The 16,202-nt window shown below is 41.9% G+C and overlaps 1 protein-coding gene across 6 annotated transcripts in view; it reads left to right on the top strand.

Annotated features, from left to right (window-relative positions):
• Window positions 1–16,202, top strand: part of LOC130368422 (ras and EF-hand domain-containing protein-like) — a 171,795-nt gene that overhangs the window by 141,907 nt on the left and 13,686 nt on the right. For all 6 annotated transcript variants that reach the window (XM_056572052.1, XM_056572051.1, XM_056572053.1 and 3 more), the window contains 2 exons: window positions 3,784–3,861; window positions 10,648–10,763. In XM_056572052.1, coding sequence (XP_056428027.1) covers window positions 3,784–3,861; window positions 10,648–10,763 — 194 coding nt within the window. The remainder of the gene's footprint in view (window positions 1–3,783; window positions 3,862–10,647; window positions 10,764–16,202) is intronic.

The following is a 16,202-nucleotide window of genomic DNA, read 5'->3' on the forward strand; positions in this document are numbered from 1 at the left end:
TAATTGATTTATCAAATGCAAAGTAATGTTTAACTGATGTAGAAAGCCATTCAAGGTACATAGACTTCTCTAGAAAATGGTTTTCAAATACGGTATATACCTGTGTATGCAGTTTCGTATTTGAGATTTATGTGATTGACACCAATGTACAAATAAGGCCTGGTTCATATCACATTTTTTTATGTATGTTTTTGTATACTTGAAACTTATACCCCCCCCCAAAAAAAAGTTGGCAACTTTATGCACACATTTGTTACGCATATGTTCAAATGTATTCCTTTATGTTTCCATTCATTTTTACATTACAAGAAAAATAGAAGGTTTTTTTTTTTAAGTAAAGCTGTAGAAATAGATATTTTTTTTTTTTTTTTTTATATTCAAAAAAATTCTAATCTTGTTACTATGCATGCCTATGAGTTAAGGATGGAGATGTTAAAGTATACATTGGATATTCATTTTTCCTTTTCTTATTTTTAATTTTAAAAACATTACACATGGTGTACTATGCTATTCCGTCCCACAAACTATTCAGAGGTTTATAGTTTATCTTGTAGTGAACCACAAAGTCCAGCAACTACAGGTATAGTTAGGACATACTGTGCAGCAATAATACTATGTTGATTATGCCTCCTTACTTACCTTAGTACATTAGTTCTTAAAATACACTGCTGCTGCAGAACCTCTGAAGAAGTGAAACCTTTGTCAGCCATTGATTTATATAAAGATGATGCACAGAAAGAGAGCTACATGACATATACTGATATGTAACCCACTTTTCCTCTTCCTCGAGTTGTCCAGATATGTAAAAAGTTTAGACCACACAAGGTCTCAGTCCTGAGACCCAGTGCAGTTGTGAGTAATAGCTGACTGTAATGCATGGCAAAGCAGGTAACCCACCCAATCCAACTCTTTCAATCCATAGACTGATGCAGCAGAAGAGTTGGATTTCATTAACAGCTGGGGAGTAAAGCGCGCACTGCTGCACACTTTATTATTGCTCACGATCAAGCAGGTCTCAGGACTGAGACCCAGTGTGATCTAAACTTTTGACATGTCTGGATGACAAGTCAAATTTTTTCCAATTCACATTAACACTTAAAGGTCCTTTTTTTTTTTTTTTTTTTTTTTTTTTTTTTTTTTTACACTGGTCGATTATTGGCTAAACTGACTGATAATTTCCCCATACAAGAGGCCTAGCTCTCAGCAATTAACCACATCTTTTATGCAGGCCTTGTATGAAAACTGTCAGCCTGTTTACCCACCTTAAACACAATACACTGGGTTATAGTGTGGGTAAACATGAATCAAACGAGGGGTCACTTACTAAAATTGCCCATTTTTTCCATCCTTACCTTTTTGTTGAAGAGGAAAAGCAACAAAGAAGGGAACTTTTGACTTCGTGTCCCCACCTCGTATCTTGTCCTCCTATTTTGTCCTCATATCCTGATCTTTTATCCCGTCCTTATATCCCGACCTCATATCCCGTTCTCAGGTGGGGCTAAGTTGTGATGAAGATATTGTAAGCCAAATTTAGAAGGGGATGTGGTTTTGTGGGAGCGGGTATGATTTGCAAGCCAGACCGATGCACAAAAAGGGTAGGAAACTAAATGGGGTGTGACTTAAAGGGTGGGTGTGTCTTTGCTAGATGGGGCGTGGCATGCGTGGAGGGTGAGGCTTACAAGCTGGACTGACACATTCTACAGGAGATGCAGAGCAGAGCTTGTGGAGTCAGGTTGGGAAAGTCTAATATACTTGCATGGCACCTGAAACAAAAACCCCATCCTTCACATAAGTGAGTAGGTTAGGGTCAATTTAACTATCCTATATTTGTATTTGACATATAAGTAATATGTGTACTAAGTATTATCAAAATATCTAAAGCTGTACAAAAGTTATGCTGGAACATACATTTCCCATAGGTTTGTGTGGGACTTGGCCCTCGCAAATGTAGGTAGATAAGGGTTAAATTAACTATCCTATATTTTTTGTGGACATATAAGTAACATGTGACCAAGTATTATCGAAATATCTTCAGATGTTTAGAAGTTATGCAGCAACATATATTTCTCATAGACTTGTATGGGACTTTAAACAAAAAAAAACCTTGCAAATGGGGGTGGATAAGGGTTACCGTAATTTACCTATCCTATGTTTGTAGTTGACATATTTACCAAGTTTAATGTTAATATCTTTAGCCACTTTGAAGCGATACTGGAACATACTTACACACATTGGGAGGGCATTTATCATTAGGTGTCTATTGTAGACTTTACACTGCTTGTCTAATTTACACTCTTTCTCAAAATTTACAAAAGTTGTGCACGTCCTTTGATAAATTTTGTGCAAATATAGAAATGCCCCCCCTCGCTCTACCGTGCACTCCTTCTCTACCTCACAGAGCTGTGGCATTTTCCCGTGGTACCCTGCTCACATAGCTAGAAGTGCCAGCGCAGGAGTGCTGGTCGAGAAAAATGTCTGGGTTTAAAAAATATGTAATTTTGCTGAATAATCTGTCCCCTTACCTCTATATCAGTGTTTACCAAGGAGAAGTGTTGCAAAACTTGGCATGCCGGGAGTGGCAGTTTTGCAAAAGCTGGAGGCACCCTGGTTGGTAAACACTGTGTGTACATGTACCAGAGCTGAGTGTGTGATCATGTAAATGTAGCAGAAAATAGTGTGCAACATGTGTATAGAGCAGAGCTAAATGTGTAATAATGTGTAAGCATGACCACGCACACACTCAACTTTGCTCAAACACCTGATCACACACACTCCGCTCTGCTGCATGCACACAATCACACACTCGGCTCTGCTGCATGCGCACAATCACACACTCTGCTCTGCTGCATGCACACAATCACACACTCGGCTCTGCTGCATGCACACAATCACACACTCGGCTCTGCTGCATGCACACAATCACACACTCGGCTCTGCTGCATGCACACAATCACACACTCGGCTCTGCTGCATGCACACAATCACACACTCTGCTCTGCAGCATGCACACAATCACACACTCTGCTCTGCTGCATGCACACAATCACACACTCGGCTCTGCTGCATGCACACAATCACACACTCTGCTCTGCTGCATGCACACAATCACACACTCAGCTCTGCTGCATGCACACAATCACACACTCAGCACTGCTGCATGCACATGATCACACATATACATAGACCTAACAGCCTACCTCCTTCTCCCTCCCTGCTTATTCTTAGCTGTATGGTCACCATGGATACACAGGTGCAATCTCCTGCACTTTGAATTCTACACAGTTGGAAGTTTGAACTGTCATGGAAAGTATATCTTGATATATTAGACGCAGAGACCCCACATCGGTCTCCTGTTCACCCGCACTATAACCCGGTGTATCTTCCTTTGAAAATATTTTAAAGGAAATATCACAAGCGGTCCATAAACATGACATTGTTTGTTTTTAAAAGGTACATGGAAAAGGATTTAAGTATCCCAGAGATAATCTGACTGGTGGCAGAAGTAGTTAATGCTTTCTGACACTTTGTTACATGTGCTCCTTGATGTTCTATATTTGCGTAAAAAAATCGGCAATGCGCAAAGTTTGACCACATTAATGGACCTTGTACAGGTTATAAATTAGTGTCCACTGCATTTTTCGCTCCAGTGCACAAACAATAGACAACATCTGAAAATGTGTGTGTGTGTGTGTGTATATATATATATATATATATATATATATATATATATATATATATATATATATAATTTTATTATTTACTTATTTATTTCACTTTCTTAAGCACAAAGATGAAGAAAAAGCTCAAGAAACCAGAGAAGAGAGTGCTAGGCTTAAGAATCAAATCTATGAACTTTCCCAGGTAAGAAAGTTGAACTGTGGTACTTTCAGTAAGACTTTTCCAAAGTTTATATTCTGTAAATAAGGGTATTTACTAACCATACAGAATCCTGTTCTCACGTCTAAGGTTTGTAGTGTTCAGCTTGGTTTACTTTACTACAGTTCTTATATTTAATATTCAAATTTTTTCAAATTTTTTTTTTCTTTTTTAACAATATGCACCTGCTAAATGCATAAAAAATAAACATTTACCTACCTCCCCGGTGCCTCCAGTATTCCAGCATCTGGTCTGATCCACTTACTGCTTCTGGTGCTGGACACTTCACTGTGCAGCTCATCGAATCACTGCCTGCAACGGTGTCCCACCTCGACCAGTGATTTGCTGAGCAGCAATGTGACATGTGAAATGGGCCCAATATGTCACATTGCCGCTCAGCCAATGCGGGACACCCCTACAGCCAGCAATTCGCTAAGCTGCACTGTAACAGATTATTTTCATGCATTCAGCCTAGACATATTAAAAGTTTTTTCTTTGGCGTACTCCTTAAACTTTATAAGAAAAAGGGGTATTCCTCTAGTATATGATCTAGACCAGGGGTGTCAAACACCCGGCCCGCAGACCTCGTCATGTGGCCTGCCGCCAGCCTTCACCTTTAATCTCGCTTTAAAAAAAAAAAAAAGAAAGCCGCCTCTTCAGCGCATGCGCGGCGATCCTCCTTCAGTCCTCCGCCTCTATGGTTGTACGCACGGGACGTCACTGAAATCCCGTGCGTACAACCATAGAGACGCGGGAGGAACAGGAGGACGGCAGGATCATCGCAGGAGGACACGTGCAGGCCCTGGTAAGTGACCTGCGGCGCGTTATCATCTTTAGCGTTCCAGTCACCGCTCGACTGGTCCTGGCACCTACTGCTATGGTCCATAGGCCATAGCAGTAGATGTGACCCCGGGCCGGAGGAGTGGTGACCGGATCACAGTGGGGGCAGCACACAGACATACAGCCTCCAGCCATACACTGTATATGGCTGTATGTCTGTGGGGAGGGAGGGGGGGTGTGCTGCCAACCTAATGTGAGGGGAACTATACTGCCAACTAATGTGGGGGAACATGCTGCCTACCTAATGTGGGGGAACTATACTGCCTACCTTATGTGGGGAGAACTATACTGCCAACCTAATGTGGGGGGAACTATACTGCCAACCTAATGTGGGGGGAACTATACTGCCAACCTAATGTGGGGGGAACTATACTGCCAACCTAATGTGGGGGGAACTATACTGCCAACCTAATGTGGGGGGAACTATACTGCCAACCTAATGTGGGGGGAACTATACTGCCTACCTAATGTGGGCGGAACTTCAAGGCTTCAAGGTACTGTACATTGCGGTAGGAGGGGTAGTCTTATATGGTGAGTATATCCCAAACTCTACATTTTAACTGTAAAAGTTGGGGGTCGTCTTATACACCCAGTCGTCTTATATGCCGGCATATACGGTATGTGGGGGGGGGGAGGGGTCCTACAGATACAACCGGCCCTTTGAGGGTGACCAAACTGCTGATGCGGCCCCTGATGAATTTGAGTTTGACACCCCTGATCTAGACTTTATGATTGAAAGAGGTAAGCGAATAAGCCACTTGGCTGGTGTAACATCATAACACTCCCAGCCATGTGGCTTTTCAGGGAAGTGAAGTTAATTCTATTTACTTGATGCCACAGATGGCTGGGGCTGCTGTTCAGGGGAAAACCAGCATGGATTTATTGCTTTGCCAGTGCTGTGTCCCTTTAATTCTTATGATCAGTGGGATTCCCAGAGGTTGGGTAATAGAATATGCTAGTGATATGCCATCACTCTAAGGTGTTTATTTCCTTTTGCACGAAGCGCATCACTTACATAGGTCACTTCTGCCCAAAAGGGCTTACAGTCTTAATTTCCAATCTCAAACACACTAGAACCAAGTTCATAGGAAGCTATTTATCCTACAAGTATTGATGTAGAGTGTAGAAGGAAACTGAAGTTCCTATAGGACACCACGGCAAACGCTGGGCCAACATACTGTACAAACACACATCTTGTCCTTGATCATATTCAAACCCAGGACCCCAGCGCTGCAAGACCACAATGCTAAACACTGAGCCACCAAAAGTTACTCCTGTGAAGCTGTCAGAAATAAGGAACATTTGTATTATATTAGTACTTCTAAGTATCAAGAATGTAACCAGTGAATTGTACCATGCAAGGCACATTCCCTTTATTTACACTGTACTTGCTTCAGTACTGTGTTTTATTTACTTTGTGATTTGCACTCGGAAATAAAGAAAAGATCTCTTGTGTACTTGTATACATTATATCTCATGTGTAACCTACTAAACATTTCAGAGGAGATTCATCAAAACGTGTCCAGAGGATAAGTTGCTGAGTTTCCCATAGCAACCAATCAGATCACTTCTTTCCTTTTTCAGAGGCTTTTTCAAAACGAAAGAAGCAATCTGGTTGCTATGGGCAACTTTTCCTCTGGACAGGTTTTGATAAATCTCCCCCTTCAATTCTTGCTTAATTTCTGACTAAACTAAGGACTATGGATACCCCTTCTTTATCTAAATAAATTATGTTTTAATTCCGTGTTAGTTTCTAGCTTTCTATGGTATGATATAACTTCCTATCTTAAAATGAGCCTTACCACGATGGAACTATTAACCCCATAATGTCGCAGGACGTATATTTATGTCCAGCGCCGGCTCCCTCGAAATAACGCAGGGTCATGCAATGACCTCGTTCTATCGGGTCGGTCCCGATTATGTTATCAACGGCCGGGACCCGCGGCTAATGCCGGACATCACCGATCGCAGTGATGCCCGGTATTAACCTTTCAGATGTGGCGATCAAAGTTGATCACCGTGTCTAAAGTAAAAAAAAAGCATTCCCGGCAGCTTAGTCGGGCTGTTTGGGACCACCGCGGTGAAACCGCGATGTCCCGATCAGCTGTGCGGACACGAAGAGGATCCCTATCTGCCTCCTCGTTGTCCAATCGGCAAATGACTGCTCCATGCCTGAGATCCAGGCAGGAGCAACAGAGCTCCGAAAACACTGATCAATGCTATGCTATGGCATAGCATTGATCAGTGCTGGCAATCAGTGTATTGCATGTTATAGTCCCCTATGGGGGCTATAACATTGCAAAAAAAAAATTTATAAAAAAAGTTAATAAAGATGATTTAACCCCTTTCCCCTAATTACCTGTTGCCGGGGTCGGGTCCGCGCTCTTCTTGCTCCGGTGTGGCATCTCCTGTGTCATTGCTATGCGCTGCGCAGTGACAAGTGATGCGCCCCGCAGCGCATAGCAACGATGCAGGAGACGCCACAGCGGAGCCAGAAGCAGCGTGGACCCGACCCCGGCAACAGGTAATTATAAAACCGGGGATGGGGGAGGCAATGGGGCAGCGGCGTCGGCAATGGGGCAGCGGCGCCGATAGCCAGGGGGAGAGAAGCGGCGGCAGCAGGGCTCTAGACCCAAGGAAAGGAAGGGTGAGAGAAGCGGGCAACGACGGCCTCTCTCCCCCTGCCTTTCCTGGGGGCTTCTGTGGGGTCAGAAACAGTGTATCGGGGTATACACATGCACACCCACGCACCCTCATTTTACCAAGGATATTTGGCTAAAAAACTTTTTTTACCCAAATATCCTTGGTAAAATTAGGGTTCGTAGTATACCCCGATAAATACGGTAAGTAGGGTATCATTTTAATCGTATGAACCTAGAGAATAAAGGAAAGGTGTCATTTTTATGTAAAAATGCACATGTAGAGACAGAAGCCCTCAAAAGTAAAAAAATTGTGTTTTTTTTTTTTTTGTTTTTTTTCAATTTTGTTGCACAATGATTTTTTTTTCTTTTTTTTGCTTTCGCCATAGATTTTTTAGGGTAAAACGACTGATGTCATTACAAAGTAGAATTGGTGGGGCAAAAAAAGCCATCTTATGAGTTTGTAGGTGCAAAATTGAAAGCATTATGATTTTTAGAGGGTGATAAGGAAAAAACGAAAATGAAAAAAAAACTGAAAAGCCCTGCATCCTTAAAGGAGTAGTCCAGTATTGACTCAGTGGGGAACAACTTATCCCCTATCCTAAGGATAGGGGATAAGTTGCGGATCGTGGGGGGTCCGACCGCTGGGGCCCCCTGCGATCTCCTGTACGGAGCCCCGACAGCCCGCGGGAAGGGGGCGTGTCGACCTCCGCACGAAGCGGCGGCCGACACGCCCCCTCAATACAACTCTATGGCAGAGCCGGAGCGCTGCCTTCGGCAATCTCCGGCTCTGCCATAGAGATGTATTGAGGGGGCGTGTCAGCCGCCGCTTCGTGCGGGGGTCGACACCCGCTATCTGGCCGGAGAGCCTGGCCCCCGTACAGAGAGATCGCGGGGGGCCCCAGTGGTCGGACCCCCCGCGATCTCAAACTTATCCCCTATCCTTAGGATAGGGGATAAGTTTTTCACCACTGGACTACCCCTTTAAGGGGTTCAAGAGGTTTTTCAGCTTAAAAAAAGTATGCAGTGGAAAGAATGGGCAGCAGTAAAGAAACAAATTACTAAGGTCGCTACCATTCCAGTGCCACCAACACATTCAGCACAAGACGGTGCAAATGATCACACTCTTTTAAATGCCTCTTTCCACATACCGTATATACTCGAGTATAAGCCGAGTTTTTCAGCACAATTTTTCGTGCTGAAAATACCCCCGTCAGCTTATACTCGAGTGAACTCTCCGCCCTCAGTGGTCTTCAACCTGCGGACCTCCAGATGTTTCAAAACTACAACTCCCAGCAACCCCTGGGAAGCCATTGGCTGTCCGGGCTTGCTGGGAGTTGTGGTTTTGAAACCTCTGGAGGTCCGCAGGTTGAAGACCACTGAGGGTGGAGAGTTCACTCGAGTATAAGCTGAGGGGGGTATTTTCAGCACGAAAAATTGTGCTGAAAAACTCGGACCAGCACACCCTAACGTCCCGCTGAGCGGAGGTGAGTACAAAACTAAAGGGGGTGAGAGGGGGGGGCTGGATGATGTCGAAGGCCGCAGTGGTCTTCAACCTGCGGACCTCCAGAGATTTCAAAACTACAACTCCCAGAAATCCCGGACAGCCGATGATGACAAGGGGATGATGAAGGGGGGGAGGGGATGATGACAAGGGGATGATGAAGGGGGGGGGGGGGGGTGGGATGATGACAGGCAGTGATGATGAAGGGGGGGATGATGATGAGGGTGTTAATGACGGGGGTCTGGATGATGACAGGGGGGGGATGATGTATTTCCCACCCTAGGCTTATACTTGAGTCAATACGTTTTCCTGGGATTTTGGGGTGAAATTAGGGGCCTCGGCTTATGTTCGGGTCGGCTTATACTCGAGTATATACGGTACTTATTAGAGAGAAAAAAACACTACACCCCATGTGTGAGTGTCTCCTGTTATGTAGATAATAACATTATTGGCTAAAAAAAAAAGTGTGTATTTTTTTGGGTGAACAAAAATGCTCTAGATTTCCTACCACTAGGAGTCCCTCCACTGTCCAGAACACTGTCCTATTCCTGCAGCTGTTGCCTGTGTGTCTCGGGTAAGACAAAATAGATGAAGTGTGGGCTTGTTAGTCAGCCTGGTGTGTGAGCCAGAGGTGTGTCACAGAGCCTCAGTGCACAGAGCAGCCAGTTTTCAGCTTTGAAGAGTACAGGATGTACGGGAGTTCCCACATCAAATTTGAGGGATAGCAAGGAAACACCCCCTTAATTTCAGTGCATTGTAATTGTAAGCAACATAAAGGAATTCTGAACCATGTAAAACAGAATTTAAAGTGGTACTCTTTCCCCTAGACATGTTTTACCCTAGGGGATAACATGTCTGATCGCAGGGGGGGGGGCCTGGCTGCTGGGACCCCCTGCAATCTCCATGCTAGCACTGCAGTGTTACGATCACGGAAACTTGTTCATCTAATGATTGGGGTGTTGCGGCAGAGATCGCGGGGGTCCCTGGCGGCCAGACCACCACGATCAGCCATGTTATCCCCTATCCTTTGTATAGGGGATAACATGTCTAGTGGCTGAGTACCCCTTTTAAGCAGGATCAGCACTAGCTGAGCATTTCAGCCTAGAGCATTTTCTTATTTTTTATGTTGCGACAGGTACACTTTAAAGAGTACATCTCATGATCTTGTTATATTTTATAATCCTTTTATAATCCTCTCCGTTCACTGTCCCCATCATGATAAACCACCCCCTGTTTTCTACCTTGATATTGCTCTGTATTTCCTGCTCAGTCAGATTCACAGACTGGGAAAGGGCGTTACCCAGCAGGCGTGACATCATCTGAAGCCATACAGGGGAGAACTTCCTCCCTCACTCTGCTACACACAGCCCAGAGCAGTTCAGTGTGAGATGAGCTATGATTGGATAAGACTGCACATACCCCCCTCAGAATCTCCTGATTTTGAACTTCTGCCAGGCCAGCAGGAGTCCAAAGTTTGTGCAAGAGATGGGGGGGAAATGTTCTCTGGACAAGTAGGGAGACACCTAGTGGCAGCTTTTTTTTAAACACAAATAAAACAAAGTACATTAGAAAGATTTTTTTTATTTACCATAAGGAGTGCAATAGCAAAAATTAGTTTTAATGACAGTGCCCATTTAAACTGATATTACTGCTGTTACCATATTGATAGTAAAATTTTATGCTGAATACTAATGTTACAGTACCAGTAGCAGAACCCAGGAGTGTGGTGCCAAGTATAGAACTGAGTATATCTATTTATTTACTTCATTTATTTATTTTCATTTCAAGGAAAATTCAGACTTGAAACTGACCCTACTTGAGACACAGACAAACATTTCACTACTCCAGACTGATTTGGACAGACTGAAAAATGACTTTGCTGATCAACAGGCACAGCATGAAAGGTGAGAATTGTTCGATGCTATAGGTGCAAACTTATTTTGATCACATGTTGAGACAATTGTCTCCATTTTTACAGGCAAATGAGTCTCCAATGTTTTTCTGGAATTTGGAACATTTTCAGTCATTTTTTAATTGCTTTTTTTGTCCATGTTTTGGGCTACAGCAAATATTAATATGCTTTTTGTAAAACTTTTTTTGATCTGTAAAAAACCCAAAATAAAAAAAGTCCCAAAACAGAAGTAATTTTTTAGCCAGAAATACCTACAGAAGCATATATTCGATGATGGTTCCGGCAGCAAGAAATGTGTTTAAGTTTCGCTGCAGCTTTATGATTATGATTTAAGCATATAGGAGTTTAAACACACATTGCTCCGCCTACTAATAGATCTGTAATGTTGTATGTTAATGAATTAAAACTGCATCCAATAGACATGTGAGTATGCCATAAATGTCTCTGTTCAAAATAGCTGACAACAAAATATTTAATCAAAAAAGGACATTCTCATTTTGTTAAATAGATCATTGTTGCTAGAGCAGCAGATGATTTAAAAAGCGATCAATGTGTCTTTTGTTCAGTACATATTATGCCACGAGGTTACCGTTTTGTGTGTTCGCCTTTAGAACACCTCTTTGAATATTCAGTACCCTACTCTGGGCACACAGCTTCAGGTCTTCATAAGCTCCTTAGCCATCTGTATGAATAGGATACCTTGCATATTTGTTTTGCTCTGCCCAGACTAAGGGCCCTTTTACACAGGCAACCCTGCCTCAATCATGAGCAGTGATCTTGATGATCGGTTTATTGAGCCTTCACAAGACTCAATCTGGTGGCCTTTTTTAAATTCATCATTGTTGGCTGCACATTCACTGCTTTAACAGGGCAATGTACGGCTGACATTGATCATTTAAATAATGACTACACAAAAGCTTCAGTCAGCTGACAAATGATCCTATGCTCATTCCTCAGCTGATCGATGGCTCTTGTACATGTTCCATTATCTTGCACAAGTGTTCTTGTAAGTTGACAAATAATTGTCCATCTATAAAAGGGCTTGTAAAAGTTGATAGGTCGTGGTCTCAGTGCTGAGACCACACTAATCTTTGGATATAGCCAGGTAAAGCGTGCTCCATTCTCCAGCTCGGCCTTGCTCCGACTTATTAGAGGAGATGGGCTCCATTATAGTCTACCGTGCACTTCACCCAGTTATACCTAGATATCAGTGGGGGTCTTGGCACTAAGACCCCACCTGATCAAAATATTTGACGTGTCTGCATACATTTGTTATTATTTGTTATGGCTGATTAGGCAGTTCTTGTAAGGCCTCTCATTTTGTGCTGGCACATCTATTTTTATTGTCAACTTGCAAATAAAAAATAACATTTGCCATAAATGTCTCTCTCTGAACAAAAGGAAAAATAACATCACAGTACTTGTGAGTGATAGATACTTTAATATTTTTGCTTACAAAAAATATTGAGCAATAGATTTTTGAGGGGAATATTGAAGAGGAGAACTGTTTTGCAAATGAAATGACAATCCTACTTTTTATACAGTGTTTCTACAATGCCTTGCAGAAATATTTCTATTGAATAAATTTGCAATGAAATAAATTTTAATCTGAAGTTTTTCCATGGAAAAATGTAGAAAAGTCCAACACAAAATAGTCCATCATTTGGAAGTGGATTCATGGATTCCAAAATTTACATTTAAGAATCTAAAGTATTAAGTACATATGTATTCACCCCATTTACTGTAAAACCCCTAACAAAGATATTGTGAGACAAATTGCATTCACAAGTCTCACAATTGGTAAATAGTGCTCAACTGCCTGCAATTTAAAGGGGTATTTTGGGCAAAAATGTTTTTCATTTTATCCCGTATCCAAAGGATAGGCAATACGATTTCTGATCGCTGGGAACCCCGCGATCTCCCTGCAGCACCCGCATTCTATTTGGGAGCTGCGTCTCCAGTTTCGGAAACTTCCGGGACTGGGGAGGTGACGCCACACCCCCTCCATTCATGTCTATGGGAGGGGGCATGATGGTCGTCACGTCCCCTGTCCCGGAAACCCTGTTTCCAAAACTGGAGACGTAGCTCCCGCATAGAATACGGGTGCTGCAGAGAGATCTCGCGGGAATAGGGGATAAAATGTTTTTGCCTGGAAAACCCCTTAAATTTCAATACAAATACACCTGTTCTGTGGAGGCCTCAGAGAGTGTTAGAGAGCATTACTGAAAAAACAGCAACATGAAGAACAAAAACATGAAAAGTACAACACTGGGTTAGGGTATTAAAAAAATAATGGGAGCAGCATAAAATCAATCATCAGAAAATAGAAAGAATATGGCACAACTGCCATATTCCAAGACAAGGCCGTCCACCCAAACTGAAGAGCCAGGCAAGGAGAAAACTATTCCGAGAAGCAACCAAGAGGCCCATGCTAACTCTGGAGGAGCTGCAAATATTAACAGCTGAGGTGGGAAATTGTGTTCACAGGACAACTATTAGTTGGGTATGTCAGGCCCAAGGTCTGATTATTGAATCATACATGTGTATTATAATTGTATTTGTGTATAATGTATAATCTAAGACATGGGTGAGAGTACATTCAGACTGTCTTTGTTTTTGTGTATTCCAGTTTTATTGGGGGGGGGGGGTCTGTCTGTCTGTCTGTCTGTCTGTCTGTCTGTCTGTCTGTCTGTCTGTCTGTGTTATATCTCCTTTGAAGTCAGGCACTTTGGCAATCATAAAACAAACTAAGATAAGTGACCAGGAAAGAGTGATGGCAGTCCCCCCCCTCCTAAATAGCCACTATATAAAAATGAGATGTTGGACAAACCTTTGTTCAAGCCTGTGGCAAAAGCTGACAAGACATCCTAAGATACAGCTGGACTGCTGTACCATCATTCTGTTTGGAGTTTTTCAATCCTGTAGGAGACACAGCAAACATAATAAAGAATTTGGTCTCCATGCAAAAAGTTGTGTGTGGTGGGAAAACAAACACTGCTTATCTCCCTGGGCACACCATTTCTAAGTGAAACATGGTGGTGGAAGCATCATGCGGTTCTTTTCTTTAGCAGGTACAGGGAATTGATGAAAAGATGGATGGAGCCAAATACAGGGCAATCTCTAAATCTGATGCAGTCTGCAGAAGACTCGAGACTGGGACAGAGGTTCATTTTTCAGCAGGACAATTACCCTAAACATACAGCCAGAGCTACAATGAAATGGCATAAATAAAAACATGTTAATGTGTCCTAAAATGCTTAAAAAGCTTCGAATCCAATTGAAAATTGCTGTTTACATGCGGTCTCCATCCAATCTGACTGAGGTTCAACTTTTTTGCCAAGAAGGATGGACAATCATTTCTATCTCCCAGATGTCAAAACCTGGTTGAGACATATACCAGACTTGGAGTTTTAATCACAGCAAAAGGTGGTTCTACCAAATATTAAGTAGAAGAACATAGAAAACATAGAATGTGTCGTCAGATAAGAACCATTTGGCCCATCTAGTCTGCCCAATAATCTGAATCCTATCAATAGTCCCTGGCCCTATCTTTTATGAAGGATAGCTTTATGCTTATCCCATGCATGCATAATTATACTCCTTCACTGTATTTGTAGCGACCACTTCTGCAGGAAGGCTATTCCATGCATCCACTACTCTCTCAGTAAAGTAATACTTCCTGATATTACTGCAGAAACCTTTGCCCCTCTAATTTAAAACTATGTCCTCTTGTGGTAGTTTTTCTTCTTTTAAATATGCTCTCCTCCTTTACAGTGTTGATTCCCTTTTATGTATAAATACTTATGCATCCAACAGATGTCCATTATTGTTTATGCCACATAAAAAGGTACTTTGCACTTTCAAAGTAGTATGTATATTGTATTGATCCAATGGTAAAAGTCTGTTGAAGTCCAGTTTGTAACAGTAACAAAATGGGCAAAAAGTCTAAGGGGTAAAATACTTATGCAAGGCACTGTAGATAGCAGTAGACCTGTGAATTGTGTGACAGTGTAGATTGTGGGAACGATCTTATAGTGCTCATTTATTATTCCCTTAATTTACAATGTAATCCATACCAATTAACTTAATAGCTGAATGATGTAAACACATAACTATGTAATAGGATTTCTTCTGTTGGAAGTATACAAACTAAGCAAAGGGATTTCTTAGAATGTATATTTTAGCATACTTTGCCGCTCCTTCCCTTAAATGAAAACAAAACGCTTTCTGCTCTTGGACGTGACGTGCCTTAACATGGCCATACACTACAAATTTAGACCATTTTCCTTTTGACGCCTTTTCATGACAAAAATTAAAGGGGGTTATCAAGGAAAAAAATTATTTTTATATATCAACTGGCTCCAGAAAGTTAAACAATAAATGTAAATTACTTCTATTAAAAAATCTAAGTTTTTTTTCTGGAATACCCCTTAAATGTTATAGATAATAACCAAAGGCTGATACTTCTGGAGAAGATGATTTGCTGTGATGCATTTTTTAAGTCGTGGTTGGTTATAGTTAGAAAGTTCTTTATGTGAAATAACAGATCTACACGAGCATTTTATGGTCAACATAAAATTAATAAGTAACAGCTTTTTTTTATAGCATAAAGGGCTTTTTTCTTGTGACCCATCCTGCGGAGGTAATACGTAACCCAATTGTCAGATCGGTTGGGGTTTACCTGCTCAGACCCTTACCGACCATGAGAATGGAGATCCAATGTCTTGTTTGAACTGTACTGCAATAAAACCTGCCCGCTGTTTACCCACTCAGTCTATGGGCCTGCCAAGGTTAGCTGAATACAGTGCTCCATTACCTAAAGCAGATCCCCCTGCATTTGAATGAGGTTGCATGGTGCATGTATGACTGCTGCTCCTTTTAAATGGGGGACACTGTTCTTTAGATTTGTGAAGTACCAGCGTTTAGACCCCCACTCATCAAACTTTTCACCCACTCTGACAATGATTGAAAAGTTTTGATTCAAGAAAGACCTATTTTAAAAAGGACTTCTGAAATATGAGTACGTTTTTATTGTTAGATTTACTTACACTTCCTACAGAGCTGAACTTGTTTGATTCTGTAGTTCTACGATACAAAGCTACAGTCATGGCCGTAAATGTTGGCACCCCTGAACTTTTTCTAGAAAATGAAGTATTTCTCACAGAAAAGGATTGATGTAACACATGTTTTGCTATACACATGTTTATTCACTTTGTGCGTGTTGGAACAAAACCAAAAAAGGGAGGAAAAAAGCAAATTGGACATAATGTCACACCAAACTCCAAAAAATGGGCTGGACAAAATTATTGGCACTCTTTCAAAATTGTTGATAACAGATTGTTTCAAGCATGTGATGCTCCTTTAAACTCACCTGGGGCAGTTAACAGGTGTGGGAAATATAAAAATCACACCTGAAAACATAAAAAGGAGA

This window comes from Hyla sarda, chromosome 4, assembly GCF_029499605.1.
Source record: "Hyla sarda isolate aHylSar1 chromosome 4, aHylSar1.hap1, whole genome shotgun sequence".
Classification (NCBI taxonomy): domain Eukaryota; kingdom Metazoa; phylum Chordata; class Amphibia; order Anura; family Hylidae; genus Hyla; species Hyla sarda.